Consider the following 14,774-nt stretch of genomic DNA (forward strand, 5'->3'; position numbering starts at 1 on the left):
TAAAAGCATTTTTATAAAAGTGTTTTTGTGCTTTCATAAATGTACATTTATAAAAGTGCTTTTGTAGATGTGCTTTTATGCTTTCATAAAAGTGTTTTAGTAAAAGTACTTTAATAAAAGTGTTTTCATGTAAAAGTACTTTATAAAAGTGCTTTTATGCTTTCATAAAAGTGTTTTCGTAAAAGTACTTTCATAAAATGCTTTCATGTAAAAGTACTTTCATAAAAGTGCTTTCATATAAAAGTACTTTTATAAAAGTGTTTCGTGTAAAAGTGCTTTTGTAAAAGTCCTTTTCATAAAATTACTTTATAAAATTGCTTTTGTATAAGTGTTTTTGTACAAAATTACATGTGAACACGAAAGTTAATAAAATCAATTTTATTTCATTTTTAATCTCAAAATTAAATGTGGCATAATGGTTTAGAAGTGTAAGAGATGCGGGCATGCTAGGAGGCTTGAATTCGAACTATTGCAACTTCTTTTTTTTTTTTTTGAGATTTGGCAAGTATAGAGAGATTTAACTTTGACCCAACCCATCTTGACCCACACAACCCAACCCATCCTGACCCTAATGGGTACCCTTGACCCAACCCACCCTGACCCTACTAGTGATGATGTTAAGACCATATTCATTCTATCCCTTACAAGATCGTAGATTGCTAGGAAAATCATTGGGTGATGACTATTTATTACATGGCTTCATTTCAAGGATGGATGCTCCCTTGATAACGTGGGCTTCCACTTCAAAAGTCATCAAATTTACCCAAGATTTATGGCATCACACATGACTGCCAAGTATAGATAGATTTGACTACCCAAGATTTATGGCATCATTGCAACTTCTTTTTTCTGAGATTTGGCGAGTATAGATAGATTTGACTTTGACCCAACCCATTTTGACCCACAGAACCCAACCCATCCCGATCCTAATGGGTACCCTCAACCCAACTCACCCTGAGCCTTTTCCACTAACCCTAATGGGTTACTCGACCCATATTGACCCACCAATAGATTGGGTGGGAGTGGATGGGTTCCAATGTGGGTGGGCTAAATGGGTTGGGGTTAAGATTGCAAAACTTTTTGATGATGATGTTAGGACCATATTCATTCTATCCCTTACAAGACCGTAGATAGCTAGGAAAATCATTGGGTGATGACTATTTATTACATGGCTTCATTTCAAGAACAGATGCTCCCTTGATAACGTGGGCTTCCACTTCAAAAGTCATCAAATTTACCCAAGCATGACCGCTAGTAAAGGTTATAGTGGCAGCCATTATTGCCACCATAACTCCATAATTGCTTGCATAGTTCAAAAAATGTTGATTCCTCAAATGTCTAGACTATCTCAAAACCCTATAGAAAAATATGAAGAATAATTATAAAAGATATTTATTATATGTTTTATGAACTATAAATAGATCTATCAATGATCTTTTAAAGTTAACTCATTGATCTAACAAAACTTTATGGAAAATTTGATTTTTTATTTTAGAATATTTGAAAATGAAAAATAATTTATTTTATTTATCCTAAACGATTTTCATGATAAGGAATAGCTATAATATGAATCTACCAAATTCTTGTTCCAATAATAATTTGGGAGGTATTTGACAACATGGTTGATTTTGTTTTTGAAAAGAAAAACAATTGTTGCATGAAAAATATTATATTATTTTCATTAACGTGGCAATTATTTTTGTTTTCAAAAACAAAACCATGTTCTCAAACACACCCTTAATGTGTCTTGTAGTTAAACTTTTGTAGAATGGAAGTTAAAACATTGTTTGATGTATTATCAATAAAGTTATTGTATGATATGTATATGTTCTAGTTCATTCAAATTTAGATTTATTATTATTCATGTATTTGTGGTATTTGTAAGAGTTTTCCCATTTATCCAAAGATATCCATATTTTTTCACCATTTTCATGTGTATCCAAAGCGTATCACAATACATATTTGTATCCAAGCATGCCAATATGATACCTGATACCAATACTTTGACCCTTGGATTTACCTTTGATAGCTACTAGATGGGGAACTCTGGTCCTTTTGGGATAGGTGGGGGCATTAAGAAAACATATAAACAATATAGCGAAGACATATTCAGTTTTGAGGCCTAGACAAGATTTCATTAAGGGAGCTTCTAGGCAAGATTTCTAGTTAGATCGTTCAAGTAGGTCATTTTAGGTTGCAAAGAACGAAGGGTGATTTTTTCTTTTCTTTTTTTTTTTTGTGCTAGATAATAGGCTACATAGTGCTTTCCCCCCATGGGATCTGATCCCAAGTATTTGCTTCAACTAATGAGATTGTTTACAAACAAGCTAGTTGGCGCTTTCAGATGGCTATAGTACTAATTAAGAGGTTGTTTGGAAGGACTTCAGCTTTTATTCAATTGCATTGATTGAGTCATTCTGAAGGAGCTACTAAAACTAGCTTCACTTTGAATGCAAGGATTATGTTAAAATTCTTGCTGCTTTTCCTGCTAATAAATTAATGAAAAACACAAGAAATTATATTGGGTGGAGAAAACTAGATAATGAAAAGAAAGGATGGTAGGTGCGCAATAGAGGTAATTTTAAGAAATGAAGATGGTAGGATTCTGTGGGTCAATTGTAAGGAAATTGGAGTTTGCTCAATCAATGAAATTGAAGCATTGGCCGCAGTTGAAGCTCATAGGGTCGTTTGCAAATTTCCCCAGCTCCAGTTCACTATTGAGGGTGACTCCAAACTAATTATTGACAGCCTAAGGACTCGTGTGGAACCACCCTGGAACATCAGCAATCTCATCAAAGAATGCCATGATATTCACACTCATTTCAACATCAACATCTCATAAAGTCATGCTCTTAGAGAAGCAAACTTTGTAGAAGACCAATTGGCCAATTGATGTGTATGGTCTTGTAACCCTTCTTTATTTTAGCCCAAAAAAAAAAAAAAAAAATCTGGCTTCACTAGAAAGTCGATTTCTTAGCTGAAATGTGTAATTGAGCTTTATGGGGTTTTCACTAAACATAGCTTCTAGGCTAACTGTGTAAGGCCCAAGTTGTAAAGCAGAAGTTGCTGCATAAAAGCCTTCCCAAACAAGCACTAAGGCTATGTTTGGATAAGTTGTTGCTTTTGAGCTTTACGTTGTTGTAAACAAAAATGTGACAAAAAGTGTTTCAAGCATTGGGTAAGTGTTTCTTTAAAAACATAATCTAAAGTCAAAACACTTTTAAGCCCAAAAAATTTTAGGTTGTGTTTGGAAAGAGTACAATGCAAATATGTAGAGTGCAAAACCTTATATTTTGTATTATTTTATATGTGTTTACCCTGTACATATTTGCATTTGTACTGCTTCCAAACTGAGCCTTAAAGTCTAAAATTGGAACTTTTTACTTTGGGGCATTAAAAACGCAAATCAGGAAGCTTATTCAAACACAACCTACATTGAATTGTATTCCTTGAATGCTTCTTTTTAAAAAAAAACGGGCACTCCATGCAGGGAGAGGCATGATGCAAGACATGTGAGTTGTAGTTCAGCCCCACACACTGTTCTCTTTGGGCCACTTCCAGTTAGAGGGATAATAATATTGGCAATTCACTTACATATATAGCCCTCTAAAGTGTCTCCCACGCTTAGTAGGGCTGCAACTTGGGTGGGTCAAGCAATTTTTGGTTGGGCTTGAGTTGAGGCCTTACACTAGAGTATGTTCAGACTGTATAATCAGTGTAGGCCTATATTCATTCATACACAAGGTTCAAAGTATCGATACTTCTTTTTCAAGTACCGAGCGATTCCAACAACCAATACATGTACTTTTGTTTAAGTATCAATAAATAACATTCTAAAAGCATGTATTAAGGACATTTTGCTCTTTTCTGAATGCTATATATATATATATCTAATACTTATCATTTAATATTAATGTAAGTTATATGCCATACACGTGTGCAAGTAGAGAGTAAGATATAAATTAACATTAAGCACTTAAATTTAACTTTTATGACCCGTACCTATAAGCGATAACATACTAACGTGCATGGCACATGCACCCAAGACTCCTATTTCATCCTGTAAACTCTTATTCCCTCTTATCCTGTAAATACCTTTCCTATTGTATTTCTCCTTCTTGTAGATAACCCCTATCCTATACACTTGTAGATTATCTTTGTAAAGGATAAATCTATCCTAGTAAGATAAGGATTATCCAAATTAGGATTGCATCTAACCTATCCTATTTCAAATAGAACTTCTTGTGCTCTATATAAATCATCAATGAAAGGATAATAGATATTCGACCATTATTATCAATTGTCTCTCTCTTATTACTCTCATATGGTATCAGAGCCATAGATAGTTCCTTTCTTTTCTTTGAGCAGTTTCTCCTTCAAGTTTTCATCATGTCTTCCAGCATGTCTATTGGTTCAATCAATCAAATAACCTTCAAAGCATCGGGGAATCATATTCCTCAATTGATTTCGGTTCAATTGAATGGTTCCAACTATATTGTTTGGCGTTTTCAGGTTGAGAATGCCCTTCTGAGCCATGAGCTCCTCGAATATGTCGATGGGACAAATCCTTGTCCATCTCGCTTGTTGATTGAACCCTATACACATTGGGTTAAACAGGATCATTATATTTTGTTGGTTGTCTTCTTTGACAGAAATAGCATTAGCACAGGTCATGGGAAGCAAAACCGGCAAGGATGTTTGGGAAATGCTTGAGAATCTTTATTCTCCTCGAGGAACAGCCACTGCAGTTGGTCTCAGAAATGAACTCGAAGCTCAAAGCAAGAATGATCTCGCCATGTTAGACTATCTACAAAAACTCAAGGTACTTGGTGACAAACTAGCTGCAATTGGTGAGCCCCTAACAAATTCGTAGTTAATTCATCATGCCCTCAATGGTCTTGGTCCAGACTATGATGCCTTCTCTATAGCAATCATTACCCGGACAGATGAATATTCGTTTGCTAGATTGCAAGGTATGCTTCTCACTCATGAAAATCGTTTACTTCATTTAGTAACTATGTCTACATAGGCTAGCTCTCCTTCTGCGAATCTTGCCTCTAAAGGGAAGGATTCCAAGAAATATAATAAATTCGATTCCTCATAAACGGGTAATGGTCCTACTAAGCCCTCCAAATATAGCAATAATCCCTATCAAATTTGTGGACGATGAAATCATTCTGCTAGGTACTATCGGAAACTTATTGCACACATTGAGAGTTTAAAGAACCTTAAACAACCACAACCCCTAGAGTTTGCGACTACATTAGGACGTGACAAGCAGAACACAAATGTTTGGTTCCCTGATTCTGGTGCGACACATCACCTCACTTCAGATTTGAATAAATGGTAAAAACATTCTGATTATGATGGATCTGATCATGTATCTATTGGAAACGGTTCAAGTTTGCCGATTGCTCATTCTGGCTCTTCTACTATTTCTGCTTTATCTTCCCGATCACTGTTTATGAATAATATTCTACATGTTCCCCAGATCTCCTTCAATCTATTATCCGTGGCTCGGTTTTCTGCTAATAATGATGTCTATTTTGAATTTTACCCTCATGAATTTTTTGTGAAGGATCGATGCATCGAGATGATACTTCTTCGAGGGCCAAATAGGGATGGTTTGTATCAGCTTCATCTCCCACTCAAGATATCAGCTTCGTCCCCTTCTGCATTTGTAGGTACTCATGTCAACTCTGCAATTTGGCACCATCGATTGGGTCACCCTGCTCTTAGAGTGACTCAACCACTCATTTCTTCTCCGCACTTACCAATAGTACCTACTAGTGATTTAACTTTTTGTTCAGGTTGCTCTATGGCCAAAAGGCATATACTTCCCTTTTCCAGAAATCATGCCATTAGTAATTCTCCCTTAGAATTAATTCATTGTGATTTATGGGGACCCTCTCCAATGACATCTGCTTCTGGCTATCATTACTATATTTTATTTGTTGACGATTCTAGTCGTTACAGTTAGATTTTTCCTCTTACTTGAAAATCTGAGGCATTTAATGTGCTCTTAAAATTCAAAGCCAATGTTGAATTGTTGTTTGACACTAAAATTAAATATTTTCAAAGTGATGGTGGTTCTGAATTTAAGACATTTGAGAACTATTTTCATCACGTGGGTATATCTCGTTGTATATTATGTTCGCACACACAGGCACAAAATGGGTGAGCTGAGTGCAAACATCGCCATATTGTTGATACTGTTCTTGCATACTCATGTAGGGATTCCTCAAAAATATTGGTTTAAGTCCTCCACTACAGTCTATCTTATTAATCGGCTTCCTACTTCAGTTCTTGGGTCGTGTTCTCCCTTTGAGAAATTATTTGATTGTCCTCCAGACTACCTCAAGCTCCATGCCTTTGGATGTTTGTGATTTCCACATGTTTGTCCGTATAATAAGCACATGTTACAGCCTCGCTCTCTTTCATGTGTATTTCTTAGGTACTCTAATTCTCACAAAGGGTATGTTTGCTTGCATCAATCTATAGAACAAATTTTTATCCATCAGGATGTCATTTTTAATGAGGATTCTTTTCCCTTCCTTATTGCGACTGCTGCTACATCTTCTCCATCATCGACTTCACCTCCTCCAGTTGAGGCTCCTCTCCTTGTTGCTTCTGACACTACATGAGGTGCAGTATCTATGGACTCTGCCTTGCCGCCTAACTCTTCCTTGCACCCCATGAGCACTCGGGCTAGACATGGTATATTCAAGCCAAATTCAAGGTATTCCCTTCTTGCTACTCTCAGGAAGCTGGTCTTCATTATGATGAGACATTCAGCCATGTGGTCAAACAGGCTATGATTCGCATAATATTATCTCTTGCAGTTTCCTTTAACTAGGATGTTCACCAATTGGATGTTAGCAATGCCCTCTTACATGGCCACATTTCAGAGGAGATATATATGAAGCAACCACTTGGGTTTGTTGATCCTAGATTCCCAACACATGCTTGCCGCCTCCATCGATCTCTCTATGGTTTGAAACAGGCACCTCATGCCTGGTTTACACAGCTGCATGATTTTTCTTCTTTCTCTAGGGTTTCTCAAATCTCAAGCAAATGCCTCTCTATTTATTTCTCGTTCTGGATCTGATATTATTTTAGTTCTTGTTTATATTGATGACATCATCTTTATAGGATCTTCCTCATCTGCCACTAACATTCTCATTGAGCATCTTGCCTCTCAATTTTCTCTCCAAGATTTGGGATTTGCACATTATTTTCTTGGTGTTGAACGTCATAGATCGTTCACTGGTTTTCATCTCTCTCAGTATAAGTATATTGATGATCTTCTGCATTGAGCACAACTTCATGATGCCAAACCCCTCTCCACTCCCATGTCTACCTCCACTTGGCTCACTAAATCAGAAGGGGATCCTCTCGCTGATCCAATCTTCTTTCATAGTATTGTTGGTGCTCTCCAGTACATAACTATTACATGTCCAAAAATCGCCTTTGTTGTGAATAAGGTTTGTCAGTTCATGCAAACCCCTACTACTATTCACTGGGCTACTACAAAGTGGATTCTTCAATACCTCAAATGGACAATCAAGTATGGCTTACTTCTTCAACCATGTCGTACATTCTCTCTTGTTGCTTACTCTGATGCTGGTTGGGGTGGCTATCTCATGGATCATCGCTCTCAGAGTGGTTATTGTGTGTTTCTTGGCTCTAATTTAATTTCTTGGAGCTCCAAAAATCAACCCACAATGGCTCGCTCTAGTACTGAGTCAGAATATTGCAGTTTAGCCTCTACGGCTGTTGAGGTCTTGTGACTTCATATGCTCCTCCAAGAACTAGATATCTCTATCTCTGCCACTCCTTTGATATGGTGTGACAACATTGGCACTAAATTTCTTGCTAATAATCCTGCACTTCATTCTTGTTCTAAACACATCGAGTTGGATATTCACTTCACATAGGAAAAAGTTGCAGCGAAGCTTCTTGATGTTCGATGCATACCCTCGGTTGATCAAATTGCAGACATCCTTACCAAGCCTCTCGATCTTTCGCACTTCGAGGCTCTTCATCACAAGCTCACCGTTTCTCCCCCAACTGCGCTTGAGGGGGGGTGTAAGTGATAACATACTAATGTGCCTGGCACATACACGTATTTGGTGCATGGCACATGCACCCAAGACTACTACTTCATCCTATAAACTCTTATTCCCTCTTATCCTGTAAATACCTTTCCTACTATATTCTCCTTTTTGCAGATAACCCCTATCCTATACACTTGTAGATTATCTTTGTAAAGGATAAACCTATCCTAATAAGATAAGGATTAATCTAATTAGGATTGCATCTAACCTATCCTATTTCAGATAGAACTTCTTGTACTCTATATAAATCATCAAAGAAAGGAGAATAGATATTTGACCATTATTATCAATTGTCTCTCTCTTATTACTCTCATAGTACCAAAACCAAGGCAAGTATCCGCTTTATAATAGTATAGAATGAGTGTCGGAATTTCCCTATAAAACCACTTATTTCTACATGATGCAGTCCATTTGGATCATCCATTTGTTATGAGGCCAACTAGATTGACAACAAGTTCAATCCCATAGTCCATATCAATTGTATTGCTCACTTTGAATGATCGTTTTCACAACTAATTAAGATTATCTCTTCAAAGTTTCATTTTTTAATAGAAAATTCAACAAGGTTTTATGGAACAAAAAAAAAATGGATAAAAGGGATCCAGAGATGAATTTGGAGACACCTTTTGGGTTATAAGATAAGTTGAACCAACTCCCCATGCATACATGAATGATTTTTCTTTTTCCTCTATTTCTTATTGGAAATAGAGCCCAAACAAGATGAAGCCCGATAAAGTCCGAATAGAGTTGTGGTATGATTTAGCTTGGGCTTTTATCTCCGGTTGAGCCGAGCTTAGACCCAAGATCAAGGCCTTAAGGTTGGCCCTAAACCTAAACCAACCTGTCCAAATTGCAATCCTAATTTTCTTTTTAGGTCCCATATGTTATAGTGCTTCAATGAAAACAATAAAAGCCAATCATGCATAAATAGATTGCCTAGCCTCAAAGCCATATTTTATATTGTCAGTAAGCTCCCCAACAGATCAAAATAATTCATGTGTACCTTCAAAAAATAAAATAATAATAATAATAATTCATGTGGAAGAAACATTTTGGTTCACTTTTGTCCGGCCAAAAGAAGGGAAAGATGACAACCCATAAGTAGATATTGTTTCGATTTAAGGAATCATGTCTTTCTCTATATCATCATCTTGGTTTGGAGCATGATTTGAATGACATTGAAATTTTATAAAATTTTGGGTTTGATCAAGGGAGGATCAAGGTTCAAGTTGCCAATAAAATACACTTAATAGTATCGACAGGCCTTCAATACACAAAATAAAGGCCTTTTGGGATTTTTAACCGTTTCATGGGTTAGGCGGGCTTAAGACTAACCCTTAAGTCACTTTAAAAAAAAAAACAAAAAAAAAATTATAAATTATAGAAATGTGTATTAGATGTATCAATACTTAAAACCTTGGTCAGGATATATTGAATATAGTCAGTGCATTTATTTTGAAATTTTGACCATTTATTTAATTGAAATTTAAAATAGTAAATTAATTATAGCATAAAAATTAGGTTAAATTAGAGATAGGTATCATATACTTTTGGGATAGTGACAGATAAGTACCCTAAACTTTCAATTGCAATTCTTGAGTATCCTAAACTCTCAAAAATAGACACTTGGGTCCATCCGTTAGTATTCGGTGAGTTAAAAAATTACATAATGCCCAAAATGCCCTTCTTGTGTATTTTCAAGATCATTCTCAGGTAATTAAATGTCTCCTCACGATGACATTCTCACATGGACATCAAATAACATATTCAAATTTTCTGTCAACAACATTCTCAAGTAATGAATTTATTATGTAGAATGATCTCAAAATTACATGAGAAGGGTATTTTTCATATTATGTAATGTTTAACTGATGGAATACTAACGGATGGACCCAAATATCAATTTTTAAAAGTTTATGATATTCAAGTATTGCAATTGAAAGTTCAAGATACCTATTTATCACATTCCCAAAGTACATGTTACCTATCTATAATTTACCCTAAAAATTAATATATATATATATATATATATATATATATATTCAAAATTAAATACCAAAGTTTCAAAATTTTTCATCATTGTCCAAGGTGAGACATTCAACGAAGTTTAAAGCCTTGGTTTGAAGTAACAAATTTTGGGCCACATCAGTTGTCAGTCATATTTCTTGAAAAGTCAAAATGTGATAACTGGGGGCCCACCATGAAAATTGACTGTGGAGGATTAGCTTCAAAATGAGACAAGATATATTTCCAATGTTTACATTTCAACATTGGAAGAATAAATTGTACAGAGTATCCAGTAAAGTTCTAAAAGATCAATGGTGAAGTCATTTTGATTAGGCTGATTTTTTGGTATGTACACTCAGAGAGGGCCCATGTAATGATGGCCCTGATCATCTCAACATGCAATCTGGTAAGTTACGAGCCCCACACCACAAACAACTAAGCAGATGCACCCAATTCCATATACAAAGATTCATCATTGCTCGATTCCCTTTAAGTGCAATGCCATTTGCTTTTTCTTTTCTTTTTTTTTTCAAAAAGAGAACCATGTTGCAGATGTCACATCGGAGCACTTTCCTGCAACCACCAATAAATCATGGTTCAGGCAGAAACTATCTCTGTTTATTTTAGCTTCAAATTCCCATATTATCTGCCTTTTAGTTGAGTCGAAATAATATGTTTATTTTTATTAGACAGTATTAAGAAAATGATAGGGGCATTTTTGGTAAATCTTTTTAAGAACATCTTCTCTTAGTTTTGATAGTTAAAGTACATAGCGAGCTTTTGCATTAAGATCTTGATAGTCTGAAAATTGTTTGGTTCAGGCATGTCTTTCCGTGCGAAGATGAATAAAAAAATAATGAAAATTTCTATTTGGAGTTTCTTGAAATCAACCTAAAATGGGCCTTTCATGTCTTTTTGAGATATGATCTTTGGGTGGTTAAATCTATCATTAGCCAAACAGGACAAGACCCCTAGTAAATAGCCAACAGACCATGCAGAAAGACACACCAAACAAGACCTTAGTCTAAATCATTCAAGCTTTTGTAAGCTTAGCTCGAATCTAATATTAGGCTTAATTGCTAATTGATCCAAGCTCAAAAGCTCAAATAGTATGAAGCTTCATAAGTTTAACCGAGGTTTTGTATATATATATATATAATACATGTGCTTTTGAGTGAAGCCGAATTTATGTTAATATTTCTAGCACGAAAATGTTAACTCAAAGTGAGCTCAATCCTGAACTCGATCTTTATGCTTTTTCTTCTGAGCCAAACTCGGATATTCTAATATTTGACTCGGCTCGACTTGCATCACCTCTAGAAACTCCTTATTTGCCAACATTCTGAAAGGTATTTGTTTCCATGAACTCCGTTAACATTCTCATAGAACGTTACAATAGGAGTGACAAATTGGGCTTTCGGATCCGAAGGATTTCAGTTACATTGATCCTGGGCCCATTCTGAATTTAACAAATGCTTTGCCCTACCTTACCTGACCCAAGTTGCAAGGAATGAATTGTTATATCCGATGATGTTGTTCTTTACCCGGAAAAGAAATAAAGACAAAAGGAAAGTGATTCTCTGTCTTGTATGGCAAGCAACTAAAGCTAAGACAGAAAGAGGGCAAAATATGATATTTGTCTTAAAGATAATCTACTACTCAAATGTTTCAAACCCATCTTGTCATGCTGATATGGGCCAAGGGCCCAAGGCAATCTTGAGTCTTGACTGGGCCCAGTTCAGATACCAGTTTCGCACATTCCCATTACACCAAGGACCTTGTAGTTGTAGGCTGCTAGTCAACAAAGAGACACCTTAAATTAACCATTAGATGTGTCAGATGTGATATCAACTTATACCAGATACAAAGGTGGACTGTGGGTCCTAATTATATTCCTATCTGACGATAGCAAGAACACCACCTAGGCACCTAATGTGAGGGTTTCTCTCATGGAATAGCAGAGAGGTTTTCAGGACGGACATGGCAGTTAGTCAAATAACGAAAAGCAGCCACAACCAGTTCCTTCTCTGACATACATATCCGTTGTGCAACGGATTCATAATTCTTAGCCCCGACCAAATTCAAACAACTGAAGAAAAGGGAAGAAAAAGTAAAAGCCACCCTTCTTTCCTTTCGTCTGCAGCAGCAATTAAATATAAACACCCAAAAGCCTAGAACCCTAAACCCTACCTTCTTGGGTGTTCTTGTGGAGTTGTGATAATAATTTGTCTCTAAAATTCTGAGAGAAATTAAATCTTCCTAAATGGGGTCTTGTATTAGCAAATGCCGACCCAGATCAACTGCCTACAAGGAATTTGATCTTCCCCAAGACAAGCTTGAAATCCCACAAGCTTCGGCTTCTGCATCTCCTCAAGTTCTTCTCCCCAACCAACCATCATCTCATTCTCCTTTTGATTCCCCTTCATCTTCTTCTTTCTCCTATACCACTAGCTTCACTAATAGCTCTTCTTCTTTGTCAGCCTTCAACTCATCGCCCTGTTCAACTTCACTGATTTCATCAAAAGATAGAGCATTTTCAAATGAATTCTTGTGGGCTTGTATCAAGGAGAACCCACAAATAGTTCAAACCAAGCCAACTCCCATTAAGGCCTTGACTGTTAAGCCTCCTTTGCGAAGGTTTGAGGCACCATCCAGATCAACAGCAACGCCACTGAAGCAGTCAATTCCGCCTAGGCGCATTGCACCGCAGCCGCAGAAGAGAGGGCGTGATAGCTCACCGACACTTGTTCGACAGAAGAGTCTCAGAAGGGAACTTGCTGAGAGACCAAACTCCCCAATAAGCTCCCTTCCGAGCCGGACTTTCAGTTCTCCATCTCCGAGTAGGAGATTTAATGGCGATGAATATAGGGCAATTACAAGGAAATCTCCCCAAGAGAGCTGCAGACGCAATGGTGGTTTTAAGACAAATGTAGCCAAGCCCACCTCATTATCAGGGAGGAAGGAAAACCTACGGCCCAGAAGTCCGTCCAACAATGTATGTCCTGAAGAAACTCAGTCGAGGAAGAGAGAGACTTCCACTCACCATATCCGGCCTGGCATTGATCAAAATGCAGTTGGAGAATTGCTATCTCAGCAGGAGCTCAACTCTCTTATCACAGACATTGATAATCCTTTTATCTCCCTGGATTGCTTCATCTTTCTCTAGAAGGGAAAGGAGTTGCACTTAATTTCATGTGTTTATGGGCAATTTTATATGTTTGCCTTGTTTATTGCTTCATGTTTGTAAACAGGTCCGATTTTGTTTGGTACTTAATTTGATTCCTCAATCAATATAACAAGAAGCGTTTGGTGTTCATTTCTTACATTTTTTTCCCTTTTCAAGAGCTGCAATCTTGTTTCAATACATTTGTAGCTCAGTGCTTCAGTAGACTCCAATCTGTTACATGAGAAAGATCAGGACTGTATCTTTTTGGGTTTGTCTCCAAAAGGGTTGGTTGGTCGATGTCTCCTGTCGCCCACTTATCCGTAACGGCCTTGGTTTATATGGGTTTCAACTTTGAGGGTAGGTTTCTAGAACTGAACCAGTGAGCCCAAATGCCCAATAATATATTTGTCAGGACTCTTGGAGTTCTAGGTTCATTTAATATCATGAGACGAGTGGCTATGGGCTTAGGAATGGCAAAGGGAGGGGGTTCGGAGATCATATTCTCCATCCCCGTCCTCGTTCCGCCAAAATAATTCTCATTTAATATCATGAGACGAGTGGCTATGGGCTATTAATTTTCTTTTCTTAAAGATTGGTTTGAAGGGAAAAGGTAGAAAATACAAAGTTTGTAAAGATTTTCCTTACTTTTCTTACTTTTTTTCCTTCAAACCAAACACAGCATAAATAAACCACATTATATATATCTTCTTGGGCCAAGGGGTTAATGACCCAAAAATAAAAATCAAATGCAAGAATTCCTGTTCTAATCAAACTTGTTGAACGGTTCTTTGAGGTTTACCGTTCACGCCAAACACAATCAGAGGGTATGAACTTGGCCGGATCAGGACCGGCCAAAGTGTTAAGTTATAACTAGCTCCTAGTTATACCAATTGTAATTAGTACGAGCATGGCCCCACCCAAACGGACCTGTGGCTGCGTTGGGTTGTGGTGCAATTTTATTTACCCTAGTAAATTCTGTTTAAATTTTGTTTTGGGTTTTAGGTTATTTTGCTTTAGGTCTTATTTTATTTTTATTTGTACTGCAATCAAGTAAAATAAGATAAATTTTAAAGCAAACATAAATTCAAAATTTATATTCAAATCATTTGCACTACCGTTGTTTTGCATCAGTGCAAATAATTCATTGCAACCAAATGCAATTTAGGATGCAAAATGAGTCCGATAAATTAGGATGAAAAACTGAAAAGCCAAAAAACTGAACCGCAAAATGCAGTTAATCGAACCAATTGATTTGGATTTTTTGAAAAACCGAATGACCGGTTCGGTTTTTGGTTAACCTATAAAAAGCCGACGATTAACCAAACTGACTGGTACATATATTTTTAATATATGTCACATATTTTCTATATATTATATATAAATATACTTATATTATATTTATAATAATTTATTTCTAAATATATTATATATATTTATATAATATATATTATAAATATAAAAACCATAAAACCGAAGAACAGAAT

The 14,774-nt window shown here is 36.4% G+C and overlaps 1 protein-coding gene across 1 annotated transcript; it reads left to right on the top strand.

Annotated features, from left to right (window-relative positions):
• The first annotated feature begins 12,387 nt into the window (after window positions 1-12,387).
• On the top strand, window positions 12,388-13,290 carry LOC148873855 (uncharacterized). Its single transcript, XM_088946834.1, has one exon. It carries the CDS (start codon window positions 12,388-12,390, stop codon window positions 13,288-13,290), a length of 903 nt encoding a protein of 300 aa, XP_088802960.1.
• Window positions 13,291-14,774: the final 1,484 nt, after the last annotated feature.

This window comes from Nelumbo lutea, chromosome 1 (genome assembly GCF_056320005.1).
Source record: "Nelumbo lutea isolate HS-2025 chromosome 1, American lotus-T2T, whole genome shotgun sequence".
Classification (NCBI taxonomy): domain Eukaryota; kingdom Viridiplantae; phylum Streptophyta; class Magnoliopsida; order Proteales; family Nelumbonaceae; genus Nelumbo; species Nelumbo lutea.

Bases quoted from the DNA above. Each gene is read 5' to 3' on its own strand.
- LOC148873855 (XM_088946834.1), top strand. From the start codon at position 12,388: ATGGGGTCTTGTATTAGCAAATGCCGACCCAGATCAACTGCCTACAAG.